General features: G+C 42.8%; 1 protein-coding gene across 3 annotated transcripts; it reads right to left on the bottom strand.

Moving 5' to 3' along the window:
- Window positions 1-1638: 1638 nt before the first annotated feature.
- HNRNPR (heterogeneous nuclear ribonucleoprotein R) lies at window positions 1639-25518 on the bottom strand. Of its 3 annotated transcripts, none has more exons than XM_048499827.1 (11): window positions 25382-25518; window positions 17988-18153; window positions 15939-16057; window positions 15400-15507; window positions 13267-13380; window positions 11913-12089; window positions 9534-9669; window positions 7389-7594; window positions 4266-4415; window positions 3116-3237; window positions 1639-2929 (listed from the first exon to the last, which is right to left on the bottom strand). In XM_048499827.1, the coding sequence occupies exons 1-11, from the start codon at window positions 25454-25456 to the stop codon at window positions 2320-2322; spliced, it is 1983 nt and encodes a 660-aa protein (XP_048355784.1). In that variant the 5' UTR covers window positions 25457-25518; the 3' UTR covers window positions 1639-2319. The 3 variants fall into 3 exon arrangements, with proteins under 3 accessions (XP_048355784.1, XP_048355783.1, XP_048355785.1); XM_048499826.1 differs by having other exon boundaries at window positions 17988-18156; window positions 25382-25507; XM_048499828.1 differs by lacking the exon at window positions 17988-18153 and having other exon boundaries at window positions 25382-25507.
- Between the last annotated feature and the right edge of the window lie 334 nt (window positions 25519-25852).

The following is a 25852-nucleotide window of genomic DNA, read 5'->3' as shown; positions in this document are numbered from 1 at the left end:
AAGATATAATTTAGACAGAACTTTTATTGACAGATGGGTGCTCAAATTTCCATCAGCACATGTACATTTCTGCTACTTGTGAGAGCTTGCCAGAATTTAAATCACGTGAAAAGCTTGCACTTTGAACAGACTACTAAACACAGTCGCAGAATCTGATTAACCTGCAGCACATTTTGCGTTTAATTTCCAATCTTTTCTGGATTCTATAATAAATGTTTTCATTTCAATACAAAAAGCTGCCCTTTGTCAGTTTTTGGAGGACCTTACTCAACAGCCCAGGATGGGTAATATTAAAAACCTTTTCCAACCCAGTTTAAGGTGAAATCCAGATTTGCTTCCGCTAATTTATAGAACTGTCAAATTGTGAAGCTGTCTGCTCAACAAGCGATGGAGTTTTTGGTTGTTGCATGTCGTCAGATATTAGAAAGCCAGCTGCTTCCTCCTCCAAACTTAGTAGCCAGATAAAGCTTCATGAACAAAATCCTGCATCTTTACTCAGACAGAAGCGGAGACATTTATACAACTAAGAACTACAGGATTTCATCTGAATGAGAGGGTAGTCAATTTCTACTAGCACAAACCACAGTATTTCGTTTCATGCCTCTCCTGGCCACTCCCAAATCGTTTTGACAGGATTATGAAGGGAAAACTGGTCCTTAAAAGCAGGGTTTTTTTGTCTCAATCCAATGAAAATTAATTTGTCTTCCTGACTGACAAACAGAATTCTGGGAAGATAAAATATTGTGACAAAACAACGTCATTTTTCTGAACAAGGAGGTCAAACAAGCAGCTTGTTTTCTGTGACAGCGTCTTTTCATAACTGTACTACCTTCAAATCAAATGCAAACCCACAGTTTTTAATGGACATTCAAGTTATCCAATCTGAGCCATGACGATTAAACAATGGAGATTTATTTCCTAAAATATGCAAGTGTACTCCACAGTAGCATAACAACGGTATGCAGAATGAAGGGGGTGAACTGAGAGTCAAATGCATGTTAAAATAGGGTTCGTGCAAAAAGGTTTTTTGGTATACCGAAGACTAGAAGTGTCCCAATATCAGTGGAGATCTGCATTTTAATAATCACTCATTCAACAAGGTAGAATAATTAATGTTAATTAAGTTTAAGCAACCTGTTACCTACAGCATAAGATTTAACTCACATTTTCAATGAACTTTGAAAAAAATAATAACCAATTGCTTATCTTTGTTCAAAAGCACAAAGCAATAAAATCAATTGAGCACCGTCTCTGACCTGCGCACTATGAAATCATGTTGGAGTCACAGGTGTTATCCACATTAGTAATAGGGTTAAATTTAAGGACTGTTCCTGACAATAGTTTTCTCGACTCTCACTAAAACTGGTTTGTGCAAGTGAGCAGATGAATCTGAAGCTGTTAAAAAAAAGCAACCAATCCAAAGTTAAATGCATCTAGATTAGAGCACCAATTAATGAATTTCAATTTGATTCTATTATTAGACCTAGTTCTGAGTCACATGCCACATGTTGGAAATTGCAAGAAATTTTGTATGAATTTGATCACTCACATAGGCAGTTTTTGTAAAAAAAATGCTTCTTGCAAGAATGACCAATAAAATCATGTTTTAGGACACAATTGAATTTGAAATAGGTAATGTTTTGAATAGATTTTTGAGTTTTATTGAAATCTTACATGAACAAGAAGAAATTGGAAATACAATCACATCAAGGAACAAATTGCCACGGATTTGACGTTTAGGCCAAACAAATTTTGTAGGGCAGATTTTCAAAAAGGTGTGAAGTTATAACAATTTAAAAACACAGTTTTTTTACCTACTTCTAGGAATGCAAAACATACAGTCATGTTATTTTTTTTAATACAAGAAAACTTAATTTTGTTTTAATTCCTTAAAACTACTGAGACAAAGTACTAGCTTTAGTTTATGTACAGCATATGCCTATGTAGTCTATCCCAAATCCAAAAAGGAAAAAAAATGAAACTGTCCAAAAAACAGAAGGTTTGCAAAATCATGATTTAACAAGTCTTGCCCATCCTGCTGATAAAACTGCTAAAATGAAGCCTAAATGATAAAAAGCACTGTTATCCCCAAACTGAGTTTGGGAATTCTGCAAGCTCAGTAATGTCCAAGTGCATTTATGAGAAAAGAAAAAAATAAAAGACTTGAGTATATACACAATAGAGTGATTCTTCAGCCCAATACAAATGGCAGCCAATCATTACTGAAGGATGAAACATTAAGCCAATTTTTGGAAGGATGTAGAGTTATAAGCCAAATTCTATCTTGCCAACATTCCCACACGCCCACCTTATTTTGTGTTACTTCCACTGTTGCCCGTAAGTATCCTGATAAAATTCCTGGTTGTCATTATTGTAACCATAGTTACCGGCATAGTCACCACCTTGCTGGAGCGGCTGCTGGGCGATTGGCTGGGAGCCCCAGTTCTGCTGGTTGTTGGTCTGGCGGCGCTTGGAATCAGGTTGGTTGTACCCGTCCGCCTTTCTCTTGCCTCCCACGTTGCCCCCGCGGTTGCCCCGGGCTCCACGAGCACCACGTCCTCTCTGTTGCTGGGCGGGACCCCCTCTCCCACCCCGGGCTCCTCTTGGCGGTCCAATTGGTGCTCCCCTCTGGGAATAGCCAGCTCTACCTCTTGGTGGTGGTGCTCCCCGCCCCCTAGGTGGTGGAGGTGCGCCTCGCCCACCCCTTCCTCCTCCTCTTCCTCTTATAGCATAGCCATCATCGTAGCCGTAGTAAGGATCTTCATAGCCACCACGGTAGTCGTGATAGTCATAGCCATAATAATCATCATAATAATCTTCGTAGCCATAGTAATCTGGGGGGTAGCCGTAACCGCCTCTCCCTCCACGACCTCGGCCCCTAATAGGCGGTGGCATACGAGGGGGAGGATAATAATAGTAATCTTCATACCTAATGAAGAGGAGAGGGGGGAAAACATCGTCAGCCAGGTCTCAGCCACATGACTGCCTCTTACTTAAGAATTCCCATTTGTCGACTATTCAGCGTGCAAGACTTCAGGGAAATTTTATACGGCAGCACAAAACTCTTTTGATCTTTGTGCTTTGCTACAGTTAGAAGAAAGATTTAAAAACTCACGCAGTACTTCTGGAGGCTTGTCTGGCAGCCTGCCTCTCTTTCCTTTTCTTATCTGGAGGTTTGGCTAACACTATTTCAATTTCTTCCCCCTCTATTTCTTTTCCATTCATTTCATTCATGGCCTGTACAGGAAAAAAAGAAAAGTTTCACTTTTTAAAAAAAGTATCCCTATTTAACACCTGATTGCATTTTTTTTAAAAGGGGCCTGAAATAGCTTATATACTTAAATAGCACCATAAAATGAAGAGTTCGTTTTTAGATCCCACTTTCCCCTACCGTTAAGGAGTTTCAAAGCCGCTTACAAATGCCTTCCCTTCCTCTTTCCACAACAGGCACCTTGTGAGGTAGGTGGGGCTGAGAGAGCTCAGAGAGAACTGTGACTGGCACAAGGTCACTCAGCAGGCTTCATGTGGAGGAGTGGGGAATCTGATCTGGTTCTCCAGATTACAGTCCTCCCCTCCTTTGGGACATTTGAAGTTATCTGTGGAGCCTGCAGCTAGCAGAATGCTTGCTAACAGGTTGAACAGCCTTTAGGAGTCTCCATCCTTTCATCCAGCCTTAAATGAAGAGCAGCTCTTTTCATGGATCTGGAGGCTGCACAACATTTCCTGGAAAATGTGAACTCCTTTAGACTTTATTAGCACCACTACATGGAGAAAGAGTTCTCCTCTCCCCATGCCTTCTGGGAAGAGGAACTTGACTAGAAAGAGCAGTGGCATACCACTAATGGGGACATGGAGTATCCCATGTCCCCGGGCACATGCCACTGAGCCCCACCACCATCCCGGCCTCCCTGCAAGCCAGCTTCTGCCCTCCCTAGGGCGTGGGGAGGGCAGAAGCCAGCCTGCCAGGAGGTCGGGGCACTGCAGCGTGTGGCCAAGGAGCCGTCCACCTGCTGTGGTGGCCCCCCCACCGAGTCCCACCCTCCCTGCTGGCTCCCATAAGTGGGGGGCGGGGGGGCGGTCATGCCCCAGGGAGCCAGGCTGGGGGGCAGGGAGGCGGTCATGCCCTGGGGCGACATTTAAATCTGATATGCCACTGAGGGAGAGGAACTTTAAGCAGGTTAAGGGTTGGACAACCTTTCCCCACAAGTTTATTTTACAAGGCCCTGTAAAAATTACAAAAATTAAAAATAGTGCAAGCAGCCTACCTTGACGGCTGCCCCCCTATCCTCAAAATGAACAAAAGCATAGTCTTTTAGTTTTTTCACTCTTTCCAGCTTTCCAAACTCCGAAAAGGAAATCTCCAGTAACTCTTCTGTCACTGTGGTGGCCAAATTTCTCACAAACAGAACTTTCACCTGTGAAGAAAAAATGCATCTTACAACACAAGGATCAGTTGAAAAACACAAAGCCCTGGTTCTCAATTGACGTGCTTGGCCTCTAAAATCAAATCTCAACCTTTATTGGCATGCCAATAAACAAATTATGTGGTCAATAACACTTCATCAGGAGATCAATAAAACATTCTACAGAAGAAATACTAAGATGAACACAATATGTAAAATTCAGTTATTAAATTAGTTTAGATTTAGCTTTAAAATTTTCAACTAGACGATAATAACAGTTCAGAATCACCTTCTTTCAGCAAGCATTGGAATACAGTACTGGAATACAGATTCTTCACGGACAGAAGCTGTAAAGGGGTCGCCAATAATTCGAAGCTCGTCAAAAAGAGGCCTCTCATTATCCCTTTTCAGAGAGCCAGCATGGTGTAGTGGTTAAGAGCAGGTGCACTCTAATCTGGAGAACTGGGTTTGATTCCCCACTCTGCCACTTGAGCTGTGGAGGCTTATCTGATGAACCAGATTAGCTTGTGCCCTCCAGCACATGCCAGGTGGATGACCTTGGGCTAGTCTCAGTTCTTCGGAGCACTCAGCCCTACTCACCTCACAGGTGTTTGTTGTTGGGGGGAGGAGATTGTAAGCCCCTTTGAGTCTCCTTACAGGAGAGAAAGGGGGGGGGATATAAATCCAAACTCCTCTTCTTCTTTCAAGGGGCTGAGGGTTCCCCAGCATCTTTCATCTCAATCCCGTGGGGAAGGTAAGGCTGTGGCCAGGTCTCTTCAGCTAAAGTCCAGCCTCTGCCTTCTATCCCAAATGGACTCTTGCGCCTTCCCTCCCTAAAGAACTATTTAAACTTTGAGAGCCAAACCCAAACAAACAACATAGATTCGAGTAAATGTTTCGTGCTTCCAGCCAGCACAGAAGTTGAATTCTTCACCCCCGTTCTTAATTACACATTTCCCTGACCATACTGGCCAACCTCACCCATAAGTTGGTGTGCACAGATGGGAAGCACAGAGCACAGCCAGAGCCTGATTAAGAATAAGAATTTGGATTTATATCCCCACTTTCTCTAATGTAAGGAGACTCAAAGGGGCTTACAATCCTTTCCCTTCTCCCCCCACAACAAACACCCTGTGAGGTGGGTGGGGCTGAGAGAGCTCCAAAGAACTGTGACTAGTCCAAGGTCACCCAGCTGGCATGTGTTGCAGTGCACAGGCTAATCTGGTTCACCAGATAAGCCTCCACAGCTCAAGTGGCAGAGCGGGGAATCAAACCTGGCCTCCCAGATGAAGTCTGATTTATGCTATAAACACCATCCAACTTGGCCATTCCATTTGCAAGATTCATAATTCAGTTTACTTGCAGGCCAGTCTGACCAGATTTCACAATTTATATTCACAATACAGCCTGGTTTTTATTTCATTTATTTAACACGTTAAAGCAAAAAGCAATTTATTTGTGTACTACTAGTTCTGGGCGGTAGAAAATACGGTATATACCTATATTGATACTGTGATAACATATATAAGCAAGTAAAATGGTTGCTCCCAGTGGTTGAACCAAAATCAATGAATGCACTTATGGTAATAGGTAGTGACCCCTAAGATGCAAATAGAGGAATGTCGATCCTTATGCATTTTAGTTAAGGCTGTGTTTCTATCTGTAAGATATACATATATGTGTCAGAGACCTTCTTTGCGGGACCCTAGTTCACCTGAAGTTGAACTAACTTTTTTTGTGGAGGTGGTGCTTCTCTTTCACACCTTATTTTTTTAGGCAAGGCAATTTTTTTTGGTGGTGGTGCCCTTCTTCACTTCCTGTGGTACCCCCTTTCCCATAGGTGCCCTAAGCACATCCTTATTATGCTTAATGGCTAATCCAGGGGTCTGCAACCTGCGGCTCTCCAGATGTTCATGGACTACAATTCCCATCAGCCCCTGCCAACATGGTCAATTGGGAATTGTAGTCCATGAACATCTGGAGAGCCGCAGGTTGCAGACCCCTGGGCTAATCCAAGGCTGGGTACAGCTGGTGCAGTGCCCTTCATTGATCAGCTCTGAGGAGCAGATAAGGAGCCCACAAGGATGCCTTAGCTAGGAGAAGGGAGTGCTATAAATAGCAGGATTGTGGTTACGGCCTTTTGATTCAGCTGCTTGATTCAGCCATATAATTCTGACAACGAAGCAGCCTTATGCCAAGGCAGAATACTGGTCTACCAGTGTCAGATCTGCTTACTCTGCCTGGCAATGGCTATCCAGAATCATAGACTGAGGTCTTTCACATCGCCTTCTACCTGATCCTTTTTACTGGAGATGCCAGGGGTTGAACCTGGGAGCTTCTGAATGAATGAAAAGCAGACACTCGACCTCTGTAGCCAGGAAGGACTCGTTTAAATAAAGACTCTTAAATAATCACAAGCTGTTAAAATGTACGAAGTTATCATCCATGGAAATGATACAGGACATGCCATTTCTCCTTCTGTTCTCCTTTGGGCCCCTTAACATCTATGGGGCCCCGCTCTCTTTCCTTTTTTTTCCTGGGCGGGTTTCTTTTTATTAAGATTTTAAGCTGGACGCCAATATATATCTTGTATGATACGCTGTTTATGGGGTTTTAATGTTATGCTCAGTGGAGCTGGTATTATACGTGATATGTTATTACACGTTCTATTATTGTTGTTTTAATTATGTTGGACACCGCCCAGAGCCCTTCAAGGGAGGGGCGGTATAAAAATCTGAAAATAAATAAAATAAAATGTAATATTCACAAACACACGACAAATAAATTGCTTTTGCTCAGATATAACAGTTCACCAATAGCTTAAGAATGCTGTGGATTGTGGGTATTTCTTTTTGTTTTCTGCGCTTCTTAGGATTCAACAGATTATTTAAAAAGAGCAAAGAGACCTCTGAGGGCGGGTGTGGGTAATTAAAAAAAAACAGGTTTTGGTACAGGCTTATTTCATAATGGCTTCAGCTTCCTTACCTTTGCCATGACCTCTGGATCGGGTTCCTCTACTGGATCAGCCCATTCCACAGTTACAATATTTCCCCAGACTTTTACTTTCCCACTCATCAGCCGACGCCGAGCCTGCGCTGCTGATTTGTGATCCTCGTATTCCAGGAAGCAAAATCCACGATTCTTCTTTTTATCATCAGGTTGATGATACAAGATCACGTCCACCAAACCCTCTATAAACACAAGACACCTGAATGTAACTGTGGCATAATGCTGGCAGGGGCTGATGGGAATCGTAATCCATGAACATCTGGAGGGCCACAGTTGGATACCCCTGCCCTACAGCATGTACAACATCTGCTATCCCCCCTTGCATCTGGCTTTCTACATGCCAACGCCTAAACCAATGCCCTTCATCACGACCTGCAGGAGGACCTGTAGTTGGAGGGATATTCCTCACTCCTACCCCAAACACTAGGAGCACTCCACATGCTGTTTGCTCTTGCTGACCACCATCTCATTAGATTCTTGACAAGCAATGTCCTTGGCCTGCCACACAGGTGAGACCCCGTTTCACCCCAGCTGCCTCTGCTGCTCTGAGCTCAGCACTTTCTCTTCTTGCACGGCCATGCCTCTGTTCAGTTACTGCAGGGCCACCATGGAAAGGAAACCCCAAAGCCTCTTGCAGCGCAACTCTAAGCAGAGCTATACTTGTCTAAGCTCACTACTGTTAGTGGACCTGGAAGAGCACAGCTCTGCATAGGACTGCACTGTTAGTTGCTGACTTCATGGCGATGGTCTGGAGTTTGGGGGAAACAAGGTTCCCTAATTCCAGCTTTGTCAAGGAAGAGAAGGCAGTGTGAGAATGCACACGCTATGCCTAGTAGGCCTTTCAAAAAGATACGTACAACTAGGGGGTAAACAGTGGAAGAGACTGGCTTACGACTCTCTCACAGAGCTTCATTTTCATGAGGTACACAATCTATACCCTGAAAACTGTGGATCAGTACTACTTAGCCTAGATTATGGAGAGTCACGTTCGCAATTCCCATCCAGCGAAAGAGTCATGTGACTTCTGGGCACCACCCCAACCACACACTAACTGTGCATTACATAACCCTTTTAATCAGCAGAGTGCCTCCGAGCATCTGGAGTTATCGTTCCCCACTACTGTGAGTGTTGCCTTCATGCCAAGCCATCAAGACTGGCACGCTGGATTCCACCACGTTATTCGGATGCTTTTGTTAACCCAGCCGTGAAAAAAGACAAACCCTACCTCTACACAACCTTCATATAGTCAGCATGGGTAAGTCGCGCAGCTCTTTAAACATTAAACAGCTGTATCTCGGGCTGGCTGTAAGGATGAAATCAATCCCAATTTCTAAAGAAATTGCCCACTCTCCCAGAATGTGGGACAGATGTCATGGGAAACTATGCTCAGAAGAACCACAGGTGGCATGTCAAAGAGCCACATGTGGATCCCAGGCCTCGCAGTGTCACTGCCACAGATATTCTAAGAGAGAATTAGTTTCACCAACTCCTTGCAACTTGATTTGCTGCAGCCAGTCTAACAAAGATCCCCACACAGTTGAATGTTGTTTATAAAAGCAATTCAGCATCATAACTGGCAGATTTATGGCTATCAACCACCAGTTTGCTGCAATATAGTCTTGACATCAGCCAATATCCTACTGTTCCACTCAGCAATGTTCAATGCCTTCCTAAATTTTCCGAGCCAGCGTGGTATAGTGGTTAAGAGCAGGTGCACTCTAATCTGAACCAAGTTTGATTCCCCTCTGCCACTTGAGCTGTGGGGGCTTATCTGGTGAACCAGATTAGCTTGTGCACTCCAACACATGCCAGCTGGGTGACCTCGAGTTAGTCACAGCTCTTCGAAGCCCCCTCAGGATCACCAACCTCACAGGGTGTTTGTCGTGAGGGGGGGAAGAGATTGTAAGCCCCTTTGAGTCCTTACAGGAGAGAAAGGGGGGATATAAATCCAACTCTTCTTCTTAAAACTGAAGAAAGATTTCCTCCAATTTAACTGCCACTTCAGCCACAGGGTAAGAAGTAAAGCTGAAAGAAGACTCCTTCAGCTGCAGGAAGCCTTTAAGCTTTGCAAAATGGAGCAGGCAGGATAGAGGCCAACACATGCCAGTATGGTCTCTTTACCTGTAACTTTACTGAACTCTTCTAGTATATTTTCCTTTGTTTTGTTTTTGGGAATTGATCCAACAAACAGCCTATTGTTTGCCACGGAGATGCACACGCCAAGGTGTTTGCCAGGACGGATTTCATAGTTGTCACACTGAAAGATAAAGGAGTTAACTTAACACTTAGTTTAAAGACTTTACTTAATAGAACACAGACAGAACACTGCCCCCTGTGGCAATATCTGTTAATACAGTGCCACCCCCTTACACATAAACATCATCACCATCATCAATTTAATAAACATGTACTTCTGGGAGAGGGCAGAAATTATGCAAACAGGGAAAGATTTACATTTCCAATAAAGCAGCTTCCCAAAAGCAACCTTGACATTTTTGGTCACTTGCTATACTGGATTACCCCTATCAACATACTCAAAAAAGGTTGGTTAAGAAAAATTTCCTCTGCAGAAGCCTAGGTCAGGGGTCTGCAACTTGTGGCTCTCCAGATGTTCATGGACTACAAATCCTATCAACCCCTGCCAGTATGGCCAATTGGCCATGCTGGCAGGGACCTGATGGGAATCTGTAGCCCATGGAACATCTGGAGAGCCGCAGGTTGTGAACCCCCCTGCTCTAGGTAGTCTTCTAGTCGTAAATCAAGTTTTTTGCTAAATGTATGCAAGTCAAATGGTGGGTCAATAATACAGTTGTCTAGAAGGTCACCTTAGAACAGTTGGTGTGAAGTCCCAAATAGGAACCTCAGCCAAATTCACATTTCACCATTCCTGATTAACATCAAAGCCACTTGTTGGTGGGTAGAGTAAACAGTGGAATACACTTCCTTGGAGTGTAGGGGAGTCTCCTTCTTTGGAGGTTTTAAACAGAGGCTGGATGGCCATCTGCCAGGGCTGCTTTGATTGTCTGTTCCTGCATGGCAAGGGGTTGAACTAAATGGCCCTTGTGGTCTCTTCCAACTCTATGATTCTAGGGCACAGGTGTCAGTTCATATGCCTTCTCAGATGTTTATAGGATTACATGTTCCCATCAGCCCCTGCCAGCACATGCTGGCAGGGGATGATGGGAACTGTAGTCCATAACATCTGGAGGGCTGTGAGTTTGACACCTATCTTCTAGGGGATTCGGAGCAGTGACGTGGGTATAGATTTTTAATGGGGTGGGTTTGGTGACTGAGGGCTTTCCTGGGGCTTTCCGGCTGTTCCATTCCATGCACTGTTTCAAGCAAGCCGGACATGTAATGGGAGGGGTTTGAACCCAAGAAACCCCCCCCCCCTACACACACACACCTACGTCCCTGATTCGGAGTACAGTGTCCAAGCTTACTAGCAGCATGCCCAAAAGTTATAGATGGATAATTTGTGGCAGGACAGGTCTGCAGAAGACAGCATGTCATATTTAGAGGTGGTCACAGATATGGGAACCAAGGAAGGGCAAATTCCTGGCAACTGTTATGAAAATCCTGCAAACCAGTTACTTCTGAGTTCCATCAATGGTACACATACCCCTGGCTAAGAACCATTCCTCTATTTGACAGCGGAGACTCATGCACAAAGAAACATATAGATGCTCAACAGTTTTGATCATAACAAGGTAGTACGGTCGAGGAAGTAAATCTAACCACGTCTACCGAGCTACAAGTTTTGTCCACACGCGCTTCTGAGGAGATGCTTTTTAGGATTATAGATGTCAAATAAATCCGTGTTCTTCCAGAAGGTTATGGACTATACGGACCTTATCATCCCCTGCCAGCATGATGCTGGCAGGGGATGATGGGAACTGTAGTCCATAACATCTGGACAGCCACGAGTTTGACACCTATGCTTTAGCTGGTTTAAGCTCTCTGCCACACATTAATGAAAGTGACAACTTGCTGGCAGAAGGGCTGACGGGGTCTGATCGCTAGCCTCTCCAGGAGTTCTGGGGACCTTCAATCTGACAGGTGAATCAGTTGGGGATTGTTAACAGACCCACTAGTTTTGAAAAATATCCAGGGACTGCAGTAGGTGCCGCCCCTATCCTTTCAGTTTTTTGTCAGAAGCCCCCTCCCTCAAGAACAATCGCTTTACCTCTTTTTTTTTTCTTTAGTTTCATCTTCCTTGTTTTTTTCTCATTGTTTCTGAATTTTTAATTTTTGATCTTTTAAAAAAATGTTTTATTGGGTCCGCTATACAGAGGAAAACAATTAAGTAATTTAAATAACTACTATTACAGATCCATATTATATTATCATTATCATTTGTATCTATTCTTCTTTTTCCGAAATCTTTTTTATATTCTTGTAACTCTGTAGAAAAAAAGAAATGTTCAAAAAAGTTTTGTCCACACTAAGTCGCAACCACTGTAACCACCCACTTATCTGGTACCATCACACAGTACTTACCAGCTTGACAGCTTCTTGTGCAGCATCTTTACTACAGAAAGTAATGAAAGCGTAGCCCCTGTTCTGCCCAGAAAGGGGATCCATCATGAGCCGCAAGTCCCAAATTGGGCCTGCTTTCTCAAATAGAGGCACCAATTCATCCTCATACAAATCCCTGGGGATTTTGCCAACGAAAACCTGAAGGACAATTAAAACCATTAACAAAATGTATGACTCAGAAACAAACATGTAAATGTTTTATACATGACAGCATGATCCATGTCTCTCTTTTCAAATACTTTTACTGTTGGAGTCTATCAGTCCCACTTTAAACACCTCAACCGTGATTCAGAGCAAACATAACAAGATTTGGCCTTCTTTATACTTGAGTCATCATGTCTCTTCTTGAGCATCGCAAATACTGCTTCTGAAACTCTTCTGAGTTGAGAAAGTAAGCTGAAGGCCTTGCTGAGCTCTTGGATCTTGCCTGTGTTAATACATCAGGGATATGGGTGGAACCAAACAACAGAGTGGTTTGATGATGCTAACATTCTGGTATACATAACTTGGGGTTTTTTCCCTTAAGGTACTGTAAAGATTCCTTTCTTTTTTTGTGTGGTTACTTCATGAAGAATAGCTTTAATGGCAAATCATGGCAAATAAATGCGAACTTCACATTTAGTGACACAGTAACTCTGAATATGACAGAGAAGAGTTTCTCACTCCATATATGGTTTGAAGGCTTCTCAAAAGGACATGGCTACTTGTGACTGGAAATAAAGGATGAGATGGACTTTGGTCTAATCCAGCAGTGCTCATGTCCTTAAACCACATTAACCTCTAGTAGTTCTGTCTTTGAATGTTTACCTTTTCCTTGTGTTCAACTCAGATTTGCTCTACAATTGTAGCAAATTCTATTTAATGACTTATTAAACATACCCATCCATATTTTAACTTGGTCATAGTCGATTCACTTCATATGTGACAGACTCCACCAAAGCAAAGGGTCATTTGCGATTATCGTGCCTGCCAGTGAATAACTCACCAGTTTAAATGTCACCTGCCTTCAGCTTCAACAAGCAAAGTGACAGCTTTTTGAGGCTTCTTCTGAAAAACGGAGTATTCTCTACCAAGAAGGGGGGAGGGGGGAAATCACTTCTTGGAATACCTACAGTGCTAACCTACCCATAATAGTTTTCTTTTGCCTTTAGGGCCAGAACTTTGATTACAAAAGAACTGCATTAAACAGTCACTTTCATTAGGGCCAGAGCGAGGCAATGGATACAAGCAGCCACAGCTGTAAGTTCATTTGGCACAGTAATGGCTAGAGCCATTTTAAACAACCGTAATTTATGTATAAGCTATGCATACAAACCTCTGTGCCAATGCTAGGCTGGGAAGAAGAGTAGACAGTATCTGGAGGAGGGCCGCCATATTTCCTTTGCCCTGTGGTCACGTCCAAAGTATAACCAGTTCTCTCTAGCAAAGCCTGAAGGTTTTTTGGAGGGAGAAATCACAGTAGACATTTGTATAAGAAACACGAACAGCAATTAACACCATCTTCTCTCATAAGACTACGAGAATAAGCAAAAGCAGTCCTATCCATAAAACTTCTCTTATATCCATAAAACACCTCTTATGAATTTGTTACGGTTTTTACGGTTGAGACTGTGGTAAGCCGTTCTGAGGCCATCAAGGGAAGGGTGGCCTATAAGTCAAATTATAAATAAAATAAATAAATACAATATCTGAGGTTTACACCACTGTCTCGCATTCTCCAGTAGGCCAGTGACCCATTAAACCATGGGTGTCCAACTCTGGCGCCCCAGATGCTCATGGACTACGATTCCCATCAGCCCCTGCTAGCATGGCCAATTGGTCATGCTAGCAGGGGCTGATGGGAACCGTAGACCATGAGCACCTGGGGCCCCAGAGTTGGACATCCCTGCATGAAGCCATCTGACATGTGGCTGGGGAAGGCTTCAGGTTGTGCTGAGGCCTCGTAGAAAGAAACACACAATCCACATGTACTCAATCAGCATCCATGCAAGTAGGAAGAGGCTCATCATAAGGAATACTGAAAGCTCTGATGGCCCTGAATAAGCTCTCTCCAAGAGCTAATCCTTTGTCTGAGGACATATCATCTCATTGGGAGTTGTGCCTAGGACTTGTTTTCTGTTGCTGAGCCTGCTGGGGAAAATTGGGAAGGGAGGGAACAATATCTCCTTTGAGGTTTACTTTGGGTTTTATGACTTCCAGAGTAGCCAAGTGTGTCCAAATGAAGTGCCCAAGGGACATAGGCATCTGATAAAGTTTCCCCCCTTGCCCTGCCTTTAAACACCACTCTTCTTTCAAGGAGCTCAGGACAACTTACCCCCACAGCTCAAAGCTGAACTGAGTGTGAGTGACTGGCCCCAAGGACATCTACTAAGCTTCAAGATGGAGTAAGAATATGAACCCAGAACTTCCCAATCCACAACTCTAACCATGCCAGCAGGATCCCCCGAGTAATTAACATGAAAAGCAACAACTTTTTTTAAATCAACACATTCAAATCAATTCAAACACACCAAACCAACACAACACAAGGTTTCAATCAAAATCATGGCAATAAACTAGGACAAAGTTAAGTACCAAACCCAAAGTTTAGAGAGCTAAAGATGCCTTTGTCTTTTACGCAAAAGGAGCCACAGAAGAGGAAAAAAGAGATGGTTTCACACTGTTGGGGCAGCTACTGAAAAAAGCCCTACAGAACTCAAGAAACAAGAGGCTTCCAATGGGAAGAGCTTTTCCCAAAGGTACTCTGGGGGTCAAACCAAACCAAATATGGAGAACTGTGTCCACAAAAATATAGGCAATATTTCTCCGCCACATCCTTGGTACCCCAAATTCAGTTGGGTACTTCACCTGATGTGATGAGTCCGGTCAACACCTTGTGGTCAACGTAAAATTAACACCATTGGCATTGACTTAGAAGCACTTGTCAACTCTGGTGAAGCCTATTCATTCCAGGCAATTAAAAGAATCTGGGACATTGGAAAACAGACATTTGATGCTGGAGCAAATAAGACCTGCTTCCATGGTCTATTTTACTCAGAGAGGTCTATGGCCCAGTATATTACGAGCTTAATTAATTATTATTATTATTAATAAATAATAATTTAATAATCCCCTCTCGGTTTGGAGCCTTCACACAGGCCAGGTTGAATATCTTCCCACCTGCAGTGGTTATTGGCAGATATATGAATATTGCTTACGAAGAAAGACTCTGCTGTTGCAAACTTAAAGAACCTTTACGTTTGGGCCGTAACTCTGATATTTCAGCTTCCTACAAGCTTACACGGACGACAGCACAGAAATGCTCTGAATGCAATGCTTCACTCCAGTGCAAGTTCTTAAGTGCACCCTGTGAACACAGACAAGCCTGTGTAGAAGTTTATCTGTTTAGCATATTTGTCTATTACTCTTACAAATAAAGCATTTGCATGTCAGCATATGAAGGTGTTACCTTAATCTTTGCTTCATCTGGCCCCTTCGTTGAGTCTTGTACTTTGCTTCCTTGTTTCTCTCTCTGTCTGTAGGTCTTCATAACTCCACATAAAAATGCACTTTTGTTCTGCAGGTACAATCAGTAAAATAATTCAACTGGAAGCTATAAAAGGTGACCTGAAGCCACTGAACCTTGAACAACACTCAGCCACAGCCCATTTGTCAAAACTAACCCAAATGTCAGCCAGTGTCCTGAAGAATATAACGTGATCTGAAATTGTACAAGGTACCACTCCATTCAAATCAAAAACGCAACATACACAATCGTCAAGCTAAACTGAGATTCTAGTAAATTTGTCTTACACTATGCAAGCAGCTCTAGACTTAATTTAGCGGGAGAGCAGCATAGTCTAAGTAATTAATAAAAGACACATTGCAAAGAGTGCAAAAATGGTCGTTCAATCTTAGTGGGTTTACTGGTACTTCCTATATTCAAGACAGAAAGAATACTATATTTGTGAACCAATAAGGTCACAATATGAGGAGCTCTCACCTTACCTGTACATGCGACAGGTCACTTTCCTTAAACTGTTGTAATACAGAGAGGGCTCCTTCTTCGTTAAATTCTCTGAGAGCATCTATTGCTCTTTCATCAAGATCAACATAAGCTACCAATCCTAAAAAAATTAAAAAAAGAAAAAGTTACAGATTCCCATTTATTAACTAGACAAGACAGTTTGGTTAAGTCACTATTTTAACTTTGCTAAAACTGAAACAATTTGAGCTGACGCATACGTTACACTTATTTACTTTAAAAGTTTATATTAAGAAAGGGAACAGTTTGAGAAACTTTTGGGAATCAAGGTTTGTTGCACAAAGCAACAAGACATATCAGGGTTTGAAATAATGAATTCTGGCTCACATTCTCAAAGGACTGCTTTAAGATTTTTTTTCTCTTTTAAATGGAGCCATTAGAAGCTACGTACACAGAGTTACACATCATCTGACCATTATCTGCTACAACAGTGACTGGGGACAACTTATAAAGCCAGCCCGCCCCATCCCCCATCCATCCCCACATCTTTCACAGAGCAAAACTCTCCCCATGTCTCTAAAAGGATGAATTTACATTTTACTCATAGTTAAATAGCTACTTTTGCCACACACCTTCCAGCCAGTAATATTATTTCGAGCCCTGTTATGTACTTCAAAGTACACTAATATAAGGCTTACACAGTAGGACCAGTTCTAAAGTGCCTGTTTTGAAAGATTTGCATGTACTTCCTTTTAACAGATTTTAACGTTAGCAGCAGGTTTACAAAAAACTGAAGAGCACTGCTCATTCCATCTGTGTTAAGAGATAAGATTTTGGGATTTTTCTCCCCAGGATTTTAAAATAACAACACTGAAAAGTCTTTTAAACACAAAGTTAGGGAGAAATAGTGGTAAACAGACTGCAGTTCAGAATTGATCCTGCATGCTGGAAGGAACCTGAATACAGGGACAAAACTCAGCAGGTCACAAAATTCAGCCCTGAGTTGGTTTAACTATGAAGTGGAGAAACAAACGGTGAAAATTGAACCCCCAATGGGGCAAAGAACCACTTCTGCACATAGAGGCTTGCACAATTTTTGTTAATTCATTCAAATGTACATTTTAAACATTAATGCCTTTTAAATTTACCTAACTTCTCACAACATAGCCTACATGTAACACATTCTAAAATCAGAAAAAGATCATTTCTCAGACATCTATCTATACTTAAGTCTAAGAGCATTTCATAACAGAGCTTTAGAAAAGGGAATCTCTAAAGACATGAAAGCTACCTGGCCGTCACGTGAGCCAGAATATCAACTTGAGACAGACGCAGCATTGTACTGCCTTTTAAGTCTGTAGCATTTTTGGAGGGCTTTAGAAAAAAAAAGATAAAACTAAGATATCTGAGGGAATGAAGCAGTTCCCATTTACAGTATGCATGTTCTCAACACACATACTCAAGAGGAAGGAAAAAATAGTCTTTTGTACCACAGAACATGTGTCTCCAAAATCAGAGTCTCTCTCTCTCTCTCTCTTTAAAAATACACAAAGACACTTGCTCCAAGCAAGGTAAAGATAATTCAAGCCATTATTGTTAAACTTGACAGGTCAGTGTAACGACTGATAAGGACTGAGCTACCCACTAAGAGCTAGACATCATATTCACAAACAGACTGGATTCCAGAGCAGCCCCAAATCAGCCCAACTAGGCTATATCTTACCACCCACCCCCATAAGCCACCTAGTAAAGCATGAAGTGCTTCACGTAGTCACCCTAAGTTGGTCATAGCAGAGGCAGGCAAACATTTACAAAAATTAAAGAGTTCAGCAGGCTGGAACGTCTGTGGAAGTCTATGAAACGTCTGTGGAAGTCTATGAAAACAGTATTCTGAAGACCTAAGAGACTATCAACATACTATGAAACCCAATTTGACCTCAAGCAGCAATACATTTAAAGCTACACAGTTCAAAATACAGCAATTTTTTTTCAACTTTAAAACCTAAAAAGTTTCAAAAATCGTTTTGCCTTCACTTGCATAACCAATCAGAAACAAGAAATGCATATTATACCTGTCTGAAATATTTCATCAAGTCTCTCTGCCACCTTCTGGGGGAGGCCTGCCTCTATCAGTGTCTTGTAGTGTTCTGTGTGAGTTACACTGGAAGTATCCATTGGTTCTTCCTCTTCTTTTAACTGTACCGCATTACCATTCACCTGATTAGCCATTTTATTATGCTGCTGGAAAAAATTCAGGAGCTATATTACATAAAGCCAGAAAGAACTAGTTTGTAGGACAATGCATTTATCTAAACTAATTTTGTAAACATGCTGCAAGGGACTTGCATTCAACCTATATTGGAGAAAGCCTTTACAATGCAGCTCTCACCTAAGTCAGGGAGGGAACAAAAAGAAGCGGAGATCCTTGGAAATACTGTAAAATCCGTGTACACGAACGATGCACACCTTTAAGCCACCTCCAGCATATCTTTCGCTTTTGAATAGTAAGTTTCTGTCGTGGACATAGTGGCTGGGCGTTAAGCTGGAATGGACAAACGTCCCTGGTCTCAAAGAGGTTTTAAGTTTATTCAACACAGAGGCCTGCAAGGCAGCTAAATATATAAACATCAGAACTTGCTTGCCATCCTTCCCATATTTTGTCTGGCAGACTTCCATGTCTTCCTTCAAACCCAACATTATGTTACACAAGAGAAGCCATGCTGCTTTAAAAAATACACTGGTTGCCAGAGCCATTATAAAGGAACACTCTACATTAGGTTTTTGCACAAGGGGAACGGTCGATAAACGAATGGGAGTTCACATCAGCAAGATGAACTGGTATTAAACTCTGCACAGCATATTATTCCAGACAAGGTGATTTAAACAAAAAGCGGCATTCTCAGTTTTCCACACCAATGAGAAAGACTTGATGCAAAAGTAAATGAAGAGACCGCAAAAGATACGCACCAAAAATGCACCACTATCTTTTCAATCAATTCCTCGGGTTTTTCTAATGTACCATACAAAAATTAGTCTATTTTGTCAGAAAAATCAACAGTCGTTTAGTAGTCAGTCAGGGAGCACAGGTAATATAAACCACTAGATAAGGGAAAGAAATAATCAACAGTTTCACGTTAGAAAAAAAGGAGCTGACACTAAAAACTATCCTTCAGATACTGCAGGAGCATTTGGCATAATTAATGCAACAGCAGCCCAAAAAGCATTGGCAAATGGTCCAATTTTGGAAAAAGTTGTTTTGTGTCATAAATCTGATTCCAGCATCAAGGAATTACTCGAAGGGCTATATAGGCTAAGAGATGAAGCACCACCTATTTCTGTAACGGATGCTTCCCCACTCCTTGTCTCAGACAGTGTTTAAAAACACAAACAATTCTGTTGAGTGGTTTTGCAAAAAAATCATGTTAGTTTCTAGATCCGTGGTGACGAACCTTTGGCACTCAGTTGTTATGGACTACAATTCCCATCAGCCCCTGCCAGTATGGCCAATTGGCCATGCTGGCAGGGGCTGATGGGAATTGTAGTCCATAACATCTGGAGTGCCAAAGGTTTGCCACCACTGTCCTAGATCATGCCTCAAATTCCTTTCAAGCTGAAGCCATTTAATCCACATCAGTGACACCATGTCTGTAAACTAGCTGCTTTATTGAACCAACTCAAAAACATTTTACTTACATGCAAAAAAATTGATGTTCACACAATAAAATATGCAAGTGTCAAGACCACCACAGAATTTAGACAGGCTGCTAGTTTTACTCTTCAGTGGCACAACATGGACCCTTACCTCAGTACCAAATTTATAGCAACAAAATGTTTATAGCACCAAAGAAACAGCTACACATGATATTAGCCAAAAGGCCGAGAAGCTATTACAATCAACACAACTCCCATGCTTTAATTAGAGCAGGGGGGTCCAACTCCGGGGCTGATGGGAATCATAGTCCATGAATATCTGGAGGGCCGGAGTTGGACATCCCTGCTCTAAAGTTTGTCACACATAGCTCTCACCTCCACAGAGAACTATGGAGCCACCTGAAACGAGGTTGGTACAAATCTAATCTTATTTAAAACATACTCCTTTCTTCCATACACTTTTTATCTTGTACCGTGACTGGAATAAGGATCTTGGTGATCACTAACATTGCTGAATCAAAGGAGTAAACAGGTGCTCGGGAGCAACAGCCGCAGAAGGCCATTGCTTTCACATCCTACATGTGAACTCCCAAAGGCACCTGGTGGGCCACTGCGAGTAGCAGAGAGCTGGACTAGATGGACTCTGGTCTGATCCAGCTGGCTTGTTCTTATGTTCTTATGTTCTTATGAGTATCCAGGGAGGGAAACCGTGGTGTACTGCTAACAGAAATAAAACATCTAAGTCCTTATTCCAGACCTTGCATTTTCAATCTGTCTCTTTCCCCAAGGGGATTTCAAAACATGCACGTTTATAAAGATTCTCAGGGCACTGCAACCAACTTCAATGGGAAATAAAAATTTAGACTCTTCACTTAAAGCATGTCTATCAGCATTCTAGTGAGAGAGAATATGAGCGATTAGCCAGCCTATTAACACAGAAATCATAACATACAAATACAAATAATTCAAGAAATTTCCTGTTCATTTCTCTTGCTGGCAGGGCTTGGCTTTTCTACAGGCAGATTTGGATAATGTAGCAGTATTTCCAAAAGGCAACCCTAGATTATAATGTTCCATAGATGGTTCCCAGAAAAACAATGTACCCAGCTACTAACATTGGAAAGATACTAACACAACTACATTTCTTTGCCCAATAAGAATTTCTCAAAACTTTTATCCCACTAACTAGTCTGAGGGGTTCTTGTATAACTAAACGACACATTAGTAATTGGATACTTTTGGAAGATTTAGGAGCTCTGCAATCCCAACCTTTCACAGTACTCAATGCGACATATGTACAAACTACATAGTGTGATTCTCAGTGTTTTCTCCCTGTCTGTTTAAAAGGTAAAGCCAAGATTAACTTTCTTTGCAAAGGCAGTGCCTCTTTGAGAACTGCAGCTCCAAATTTTCCTTCTGTTACTATTTTTGTTGGGAATGCTGAATATATATTTCCTTGCATCTTGGGCTTTTGGAAGGAGTTCAAGGTTTAGGAAAATTATCCAACAGAAACCAACGTTCTCATCCTGTAGAACCATACTCAGGTAGAAACTCGTCATGTTGAATGGTTTACTCCCCAAACACTTTCAGAACTAAGTATGTGTGCAATATCACACAACTCTTGATTTTGGGGGAAATAAATATCCATAATATTAATTTCTATAGAACTAAGAATTATACATCCATGTGTGAACACATGTACCATTTCAAAATAAGCAAGACTTGAGAACTACCTCCATAAGCTGTTCCTAAAAACTGTACTAATTGTACTTCAGTGATGAATGAACAAGCTCTGTGATAAATCAAGGTCTGAAGTCAGGATTCTAACTATGCCAAATGTATATACTATCACTCTTGACCATGTAACTGGAAACAGGAAAATATATTGCCGAAGGCTTTCACGGCCGGATTCAACTGGCTGTGTGGGTTTTCCGGGCTGTGTGGCCGTGGTCTGGTGGATCTGGACACAGTGTGTAACAGACTTCCCTCTGTGATACACCTCTGAACATGCCAGTCACAGATGCAGGCGAAACGTTAGGAACAAGATCCACCAGACTTCGGACACAGCCTGGAAAATCCACCACAATCAGGAAACAGGAAAATTCACAGGCTGCAAAGTTTGTTGTGGCTTCAGTTCACACCACTAAAGAGAGGAGGGACTCATCCCACACTAAAGTTTACAAACATTTAGAACCACCCGCTCAGTCAAAAGTAAGGTTTACATTCAAATACAATGTCCTAACCAAACTATTCTTGCATTTATTCAATTTCTACTCTGCCTTTCTGTGAAAATGCTCATTGGGTGTCTTCTTTTCAAAGTATGATAAACAGCACACTTCAAAACAAAGCCCACTCTAGGAAATGTATCAGAGAGATGTTAATATATCAGGATCTTCTTCTCAGCCTTCTGTTTTGGTATTACTACCATAAGACAAGGCCAGCTTCAAACAGATTACTGCATGTTACCAATAGTTGCATCCCACACGCAACAGTCCACAAGTTCCTGCATCATGGTCACCACACAAACAGACCTTCTCCCCACCCTTAGTAGCTACCTCATCCTTCACCTCATTTCCAAGGTACTAGAAACTTTCAAAGGGGCAGCACAAAACCATAGATAGATACCACTTATTCCCAAAATATGAACTCAGGAAAAAGGGATGCTCTTCATTTGATTTCAAAGTACTCAAGAACATACTGTGGAATCTGCAGTGCAGATTCAAGCAAATTCCAGACAATGTCCATCTCTCTGTCCTTGTCTCAAATGTCAGAGGTTCCGCATGCCTCCAAAACACAACACTCTAGCTCATTCTGCACATGCAGAATAATGCACTTTCAAACTGCTTTCAGTGCTCTTTGAAGCTGTGCGGAATAGCAAAATCCACTTGCAAACAGTTGTGAAAGTGGTTTGAAAACGCATTATTTTGCGTGTGCAGAAGGGGCCTTAGTTACCAAGGAGAACCTCTAATATAGCACCCCACTGTTCTGATCATGTCAGAGAAAATTAGAGAGGGACAGGTTGGTGGCAAACAATAATTAGCTACAATATTCAAAATGCCCATTTCCCAAATAAGATGGACAACACTTTATCTTTGCTTTTGCCATGGGCAAACTAGTCAATTGCCTACTTTCTAACCTGTCATCATAGTATCACTTACTTCATGGTCTCTTTATACTGGTGCTGCGCAAATGTTCTATTTCATCACAAGTACTTAGATGTTTTTCTCAGAGATCTACTGACCCTAACTCACGTTTGGGCAATCAAAGTCTGTAGTCTGCAAACCTGAGAAGGTCGTTGTAAACTAGAGAGCTCAATTTAGAGAGATTATCTTCAGGAAGGGACTTGTGTTAAGATGTTTCTTCTGCAGATATATCTTGTCCATCTTGGTATATGTCCTGGTTATCCCATGGAACCCCATACAATAATACAGTGAGTTATTGCTCTCAAATCTAAGACATTGTTTCACACTGGATAGGACGCCAGCTAACATATCCCTTCTATGACAGTCAGCACAGTACAGTATTTGGAGGTAAACAACCTGACAGCATAGCAAGGCCCCCTTCAGCATGACCCTAAGCAGATCTACAGAAAACTCCCAGTATTCACTGAGGTTTACAACCGAGTATGAATATACTTGAATATAACCATAATTGAATATAACCATCCAGTTCTGTCACTTCTTAAGCAAGATAAGACAGTAAATGTGCTTCTACCCCAAAATGCAAAGTAACATGAAATTGATCTGTTGTTTAAATGTTTTTTTTCCATTTTCCCTGTACTGACAGAACTTAGCAAAATAGACATTACATTAAATTACTCTAATGTTCAATCAATAAAGTCCAATCAATAAAGATGAAAGCATACTTGTTTCTTAAGATGGTATTTTACTTTTACAGTAGAAAAACCAGCAAGACAGATTTGTCGTTTCCAAATTAACCTGCATACACTTTCAAGCTAATCACCTTGAAGAGAGACACAAATAATAATTTATATAGCAGTTGTAACAGTGCAGCTCTGCTGTGACATAGCCAAATCACTACCAAAAGAAGGGTATGCATATAATACAATACTACTGATCTCCATTTTAGCAGATAAATCTGTAAATGCACTTTCAGAACCATAACCAAGAATTATTTTGTCAAGGAACTTTTCCTGGAAACAGCAAACGATACAGCTTCATTATTTGTATACAAATATACACATTTAACTCTGCTTTATTTTAGACTGCATTCGGATCTTTTGATGCCCACATCAAGAGTCACAAGGAGCTTCGGCTCCAACCCTTCAGATCTAAATAGAGAGATCATCGTGCATTAGTACAGAAAATATGTTGGCAAACTGTGCAGGCACTAAAATGACAATACAGCATGAGCTTCCCTTATACCCATTTGGAATCATCCACTCTGACTATCAGTGACCCTTCAGGGTCACAAGCAGATGTTGCTCATCACATGCTGCCCAGCCGTTTTAGCTGCAGATGCTGAAGACTGAAACGGGGGCTCTCAGCCTGCAAAGCAATGCTCTACCACTGAACCTGCAGACCCTCTCCCACCCTCCCCAAAACAAAAGTCAGCAAGCCACTTAGTGCAAAGCAACCTCCTCTCCCTACAATCAACACATGTGTCAAATGATCAGATGCAACCTAGCACTACTGCCGTGAACACGAGTAAAACTGAGGCATTTCAAGGATCACATCGAGAATGCGACATATGACATGGGACTTTGCAAAGCCTTCTCAAAAGCAGCACATGTTACAGGAAGCTGGCTGACAGGCTTCACAAACGGTTAAGGCTATTCTAGTGAACCGCCAATACTTTCGTTAAAGACAAGCATGACTGTTCCCAATCTCCAAAGCATCCCCTGCCTCTTACCCCCACAGTACAAAACCATAACTAAGAGTATACAATCCGACTGGCTCTCTCTTACAGCCCTTAACTAGAGATCCACAAAGAATCAATCAAAAGTATACAATCCGATTTGCTATTTCTTACACCCCTAAACTAGAGAACCACAAAGAATCAATCAAATAGCTTCGAACTTGCTGATTTCGGGGGGGGGGGGGGGGAGATAGGGCTAAAACAACAAATTAACTGCAGCTGCTCAGGAAAGGCATGCAAACTATTTTAAAAAAACCCAACACACAAAGGCAGAAATGTAAATCAATGTTTTCCCTTCTCTTTCCTGGGACAAAAGTCGCGTTTGGCAGCGTGCAAACCTTTTTAAAAAAAAACCTAGGGAGTTAAACCCCTATTATGTGTTTATTTCTTTTTTTACTCCTAAGTAAAAGCGTGCAACAGGATTGTATCCCAAAGACCTCGCATGGGAGCTGCCGAGTGGGCGTGCGCGCGGGAAGGAGCGAACCCACTTTTCCCCAACGGCCCCCAATAATGGTGAGCTTGGAAAAAGAAGGCGGGCCCGCCAAAACGATGCAGAAGCCGTTCACACGGGGTTTGTTTATACTCCGGATCCAATCCAGATGGGGGGGGGGGGACAAACCACGCACAGCAACAGCCGCCTCGGAATCGATCCGGAGCGCTGCTGGTCCCGGTTGCGCTGCTGATCCCGGTTGCGGAGGCCTCCCCCAATCCGGGAGGTCCGGCGAAGGGCACCCACCTGGGCCACCTCCGTAGCCGTGAAGCGCGGCCTGCACCGCCCAGGCGCGACGCGGCAACAAAAGGCGGCCTCCGCGCCGGGGCCTGTGACTGGCGGTCAGCCTTCCCGCCCCTTCCCTCGCCCGCCCCCGCCGGCGGCCGGCCTTCCCCCTCTCCTTTCCCGCCTTCGCGGCCCGGGCCGAGCGGCCCCAACGGGACTCACCGGAGCGGGCCCTGCGCGGCACGGCGGGAGCGGCGGCTGCAAATGGCGCGCGCTCCTCCTCTTCCCTTCCCTCATGGGCGAGCAAGAGCGACCCCGGCGACGCGAGGGGTTTCCCGGAACTGTTTCCAGGGACTGGCGGCCGGCAGCCAACCCCAGGGCGGCGTGGCGGAAAGGCAGCGAGCGGGGCCTATCGGGAGGCGCAGGCGGGACGAGACGGGGGATGCCGCGTCCAATCCAAAGCGGGAAGGCTTCTCGCCAATCGGGTTGAAGGATTAAAAAAAAGTCGTGGCGCGCCGGTGTGGGAAGGGAGTGAATGAAGATCCGGGTATTTAAAGAAGCGGCTCCTTCCCGCTTTTCCCATTCAAGGGAAGGAGACAAAGAACGGGCGGGAAGGGCAACTGAAGCCCTGTTTTTGAGGTTGGAGGGAGATGAAATCTGCGTCCCCTGAATGGGTTGGAATAGGAGAAATCA

The sequence above is a fragment of the Sphaerodactylus townsendi genome, linkage group LG06 (assembly GCF_021028975.2).
Source record: "Sphaerodactylus townsendi isolate TG3544 linkage group LG06, MPM_Stown_v2.3, whole genome shotgun sequence".
Classification (NCBI taxonomy): Eukaryota; Metazoa; Chordata; class Lepidosauria; order Squamata; family Sphaerodactylidae; genus Sphaerodactylus; species Sphaerodactylus townsendi.
Note: the sequence above shows the minus strand (reverse complement) of the source record. Positions and strands in the feature narration are given on the sequence as shown.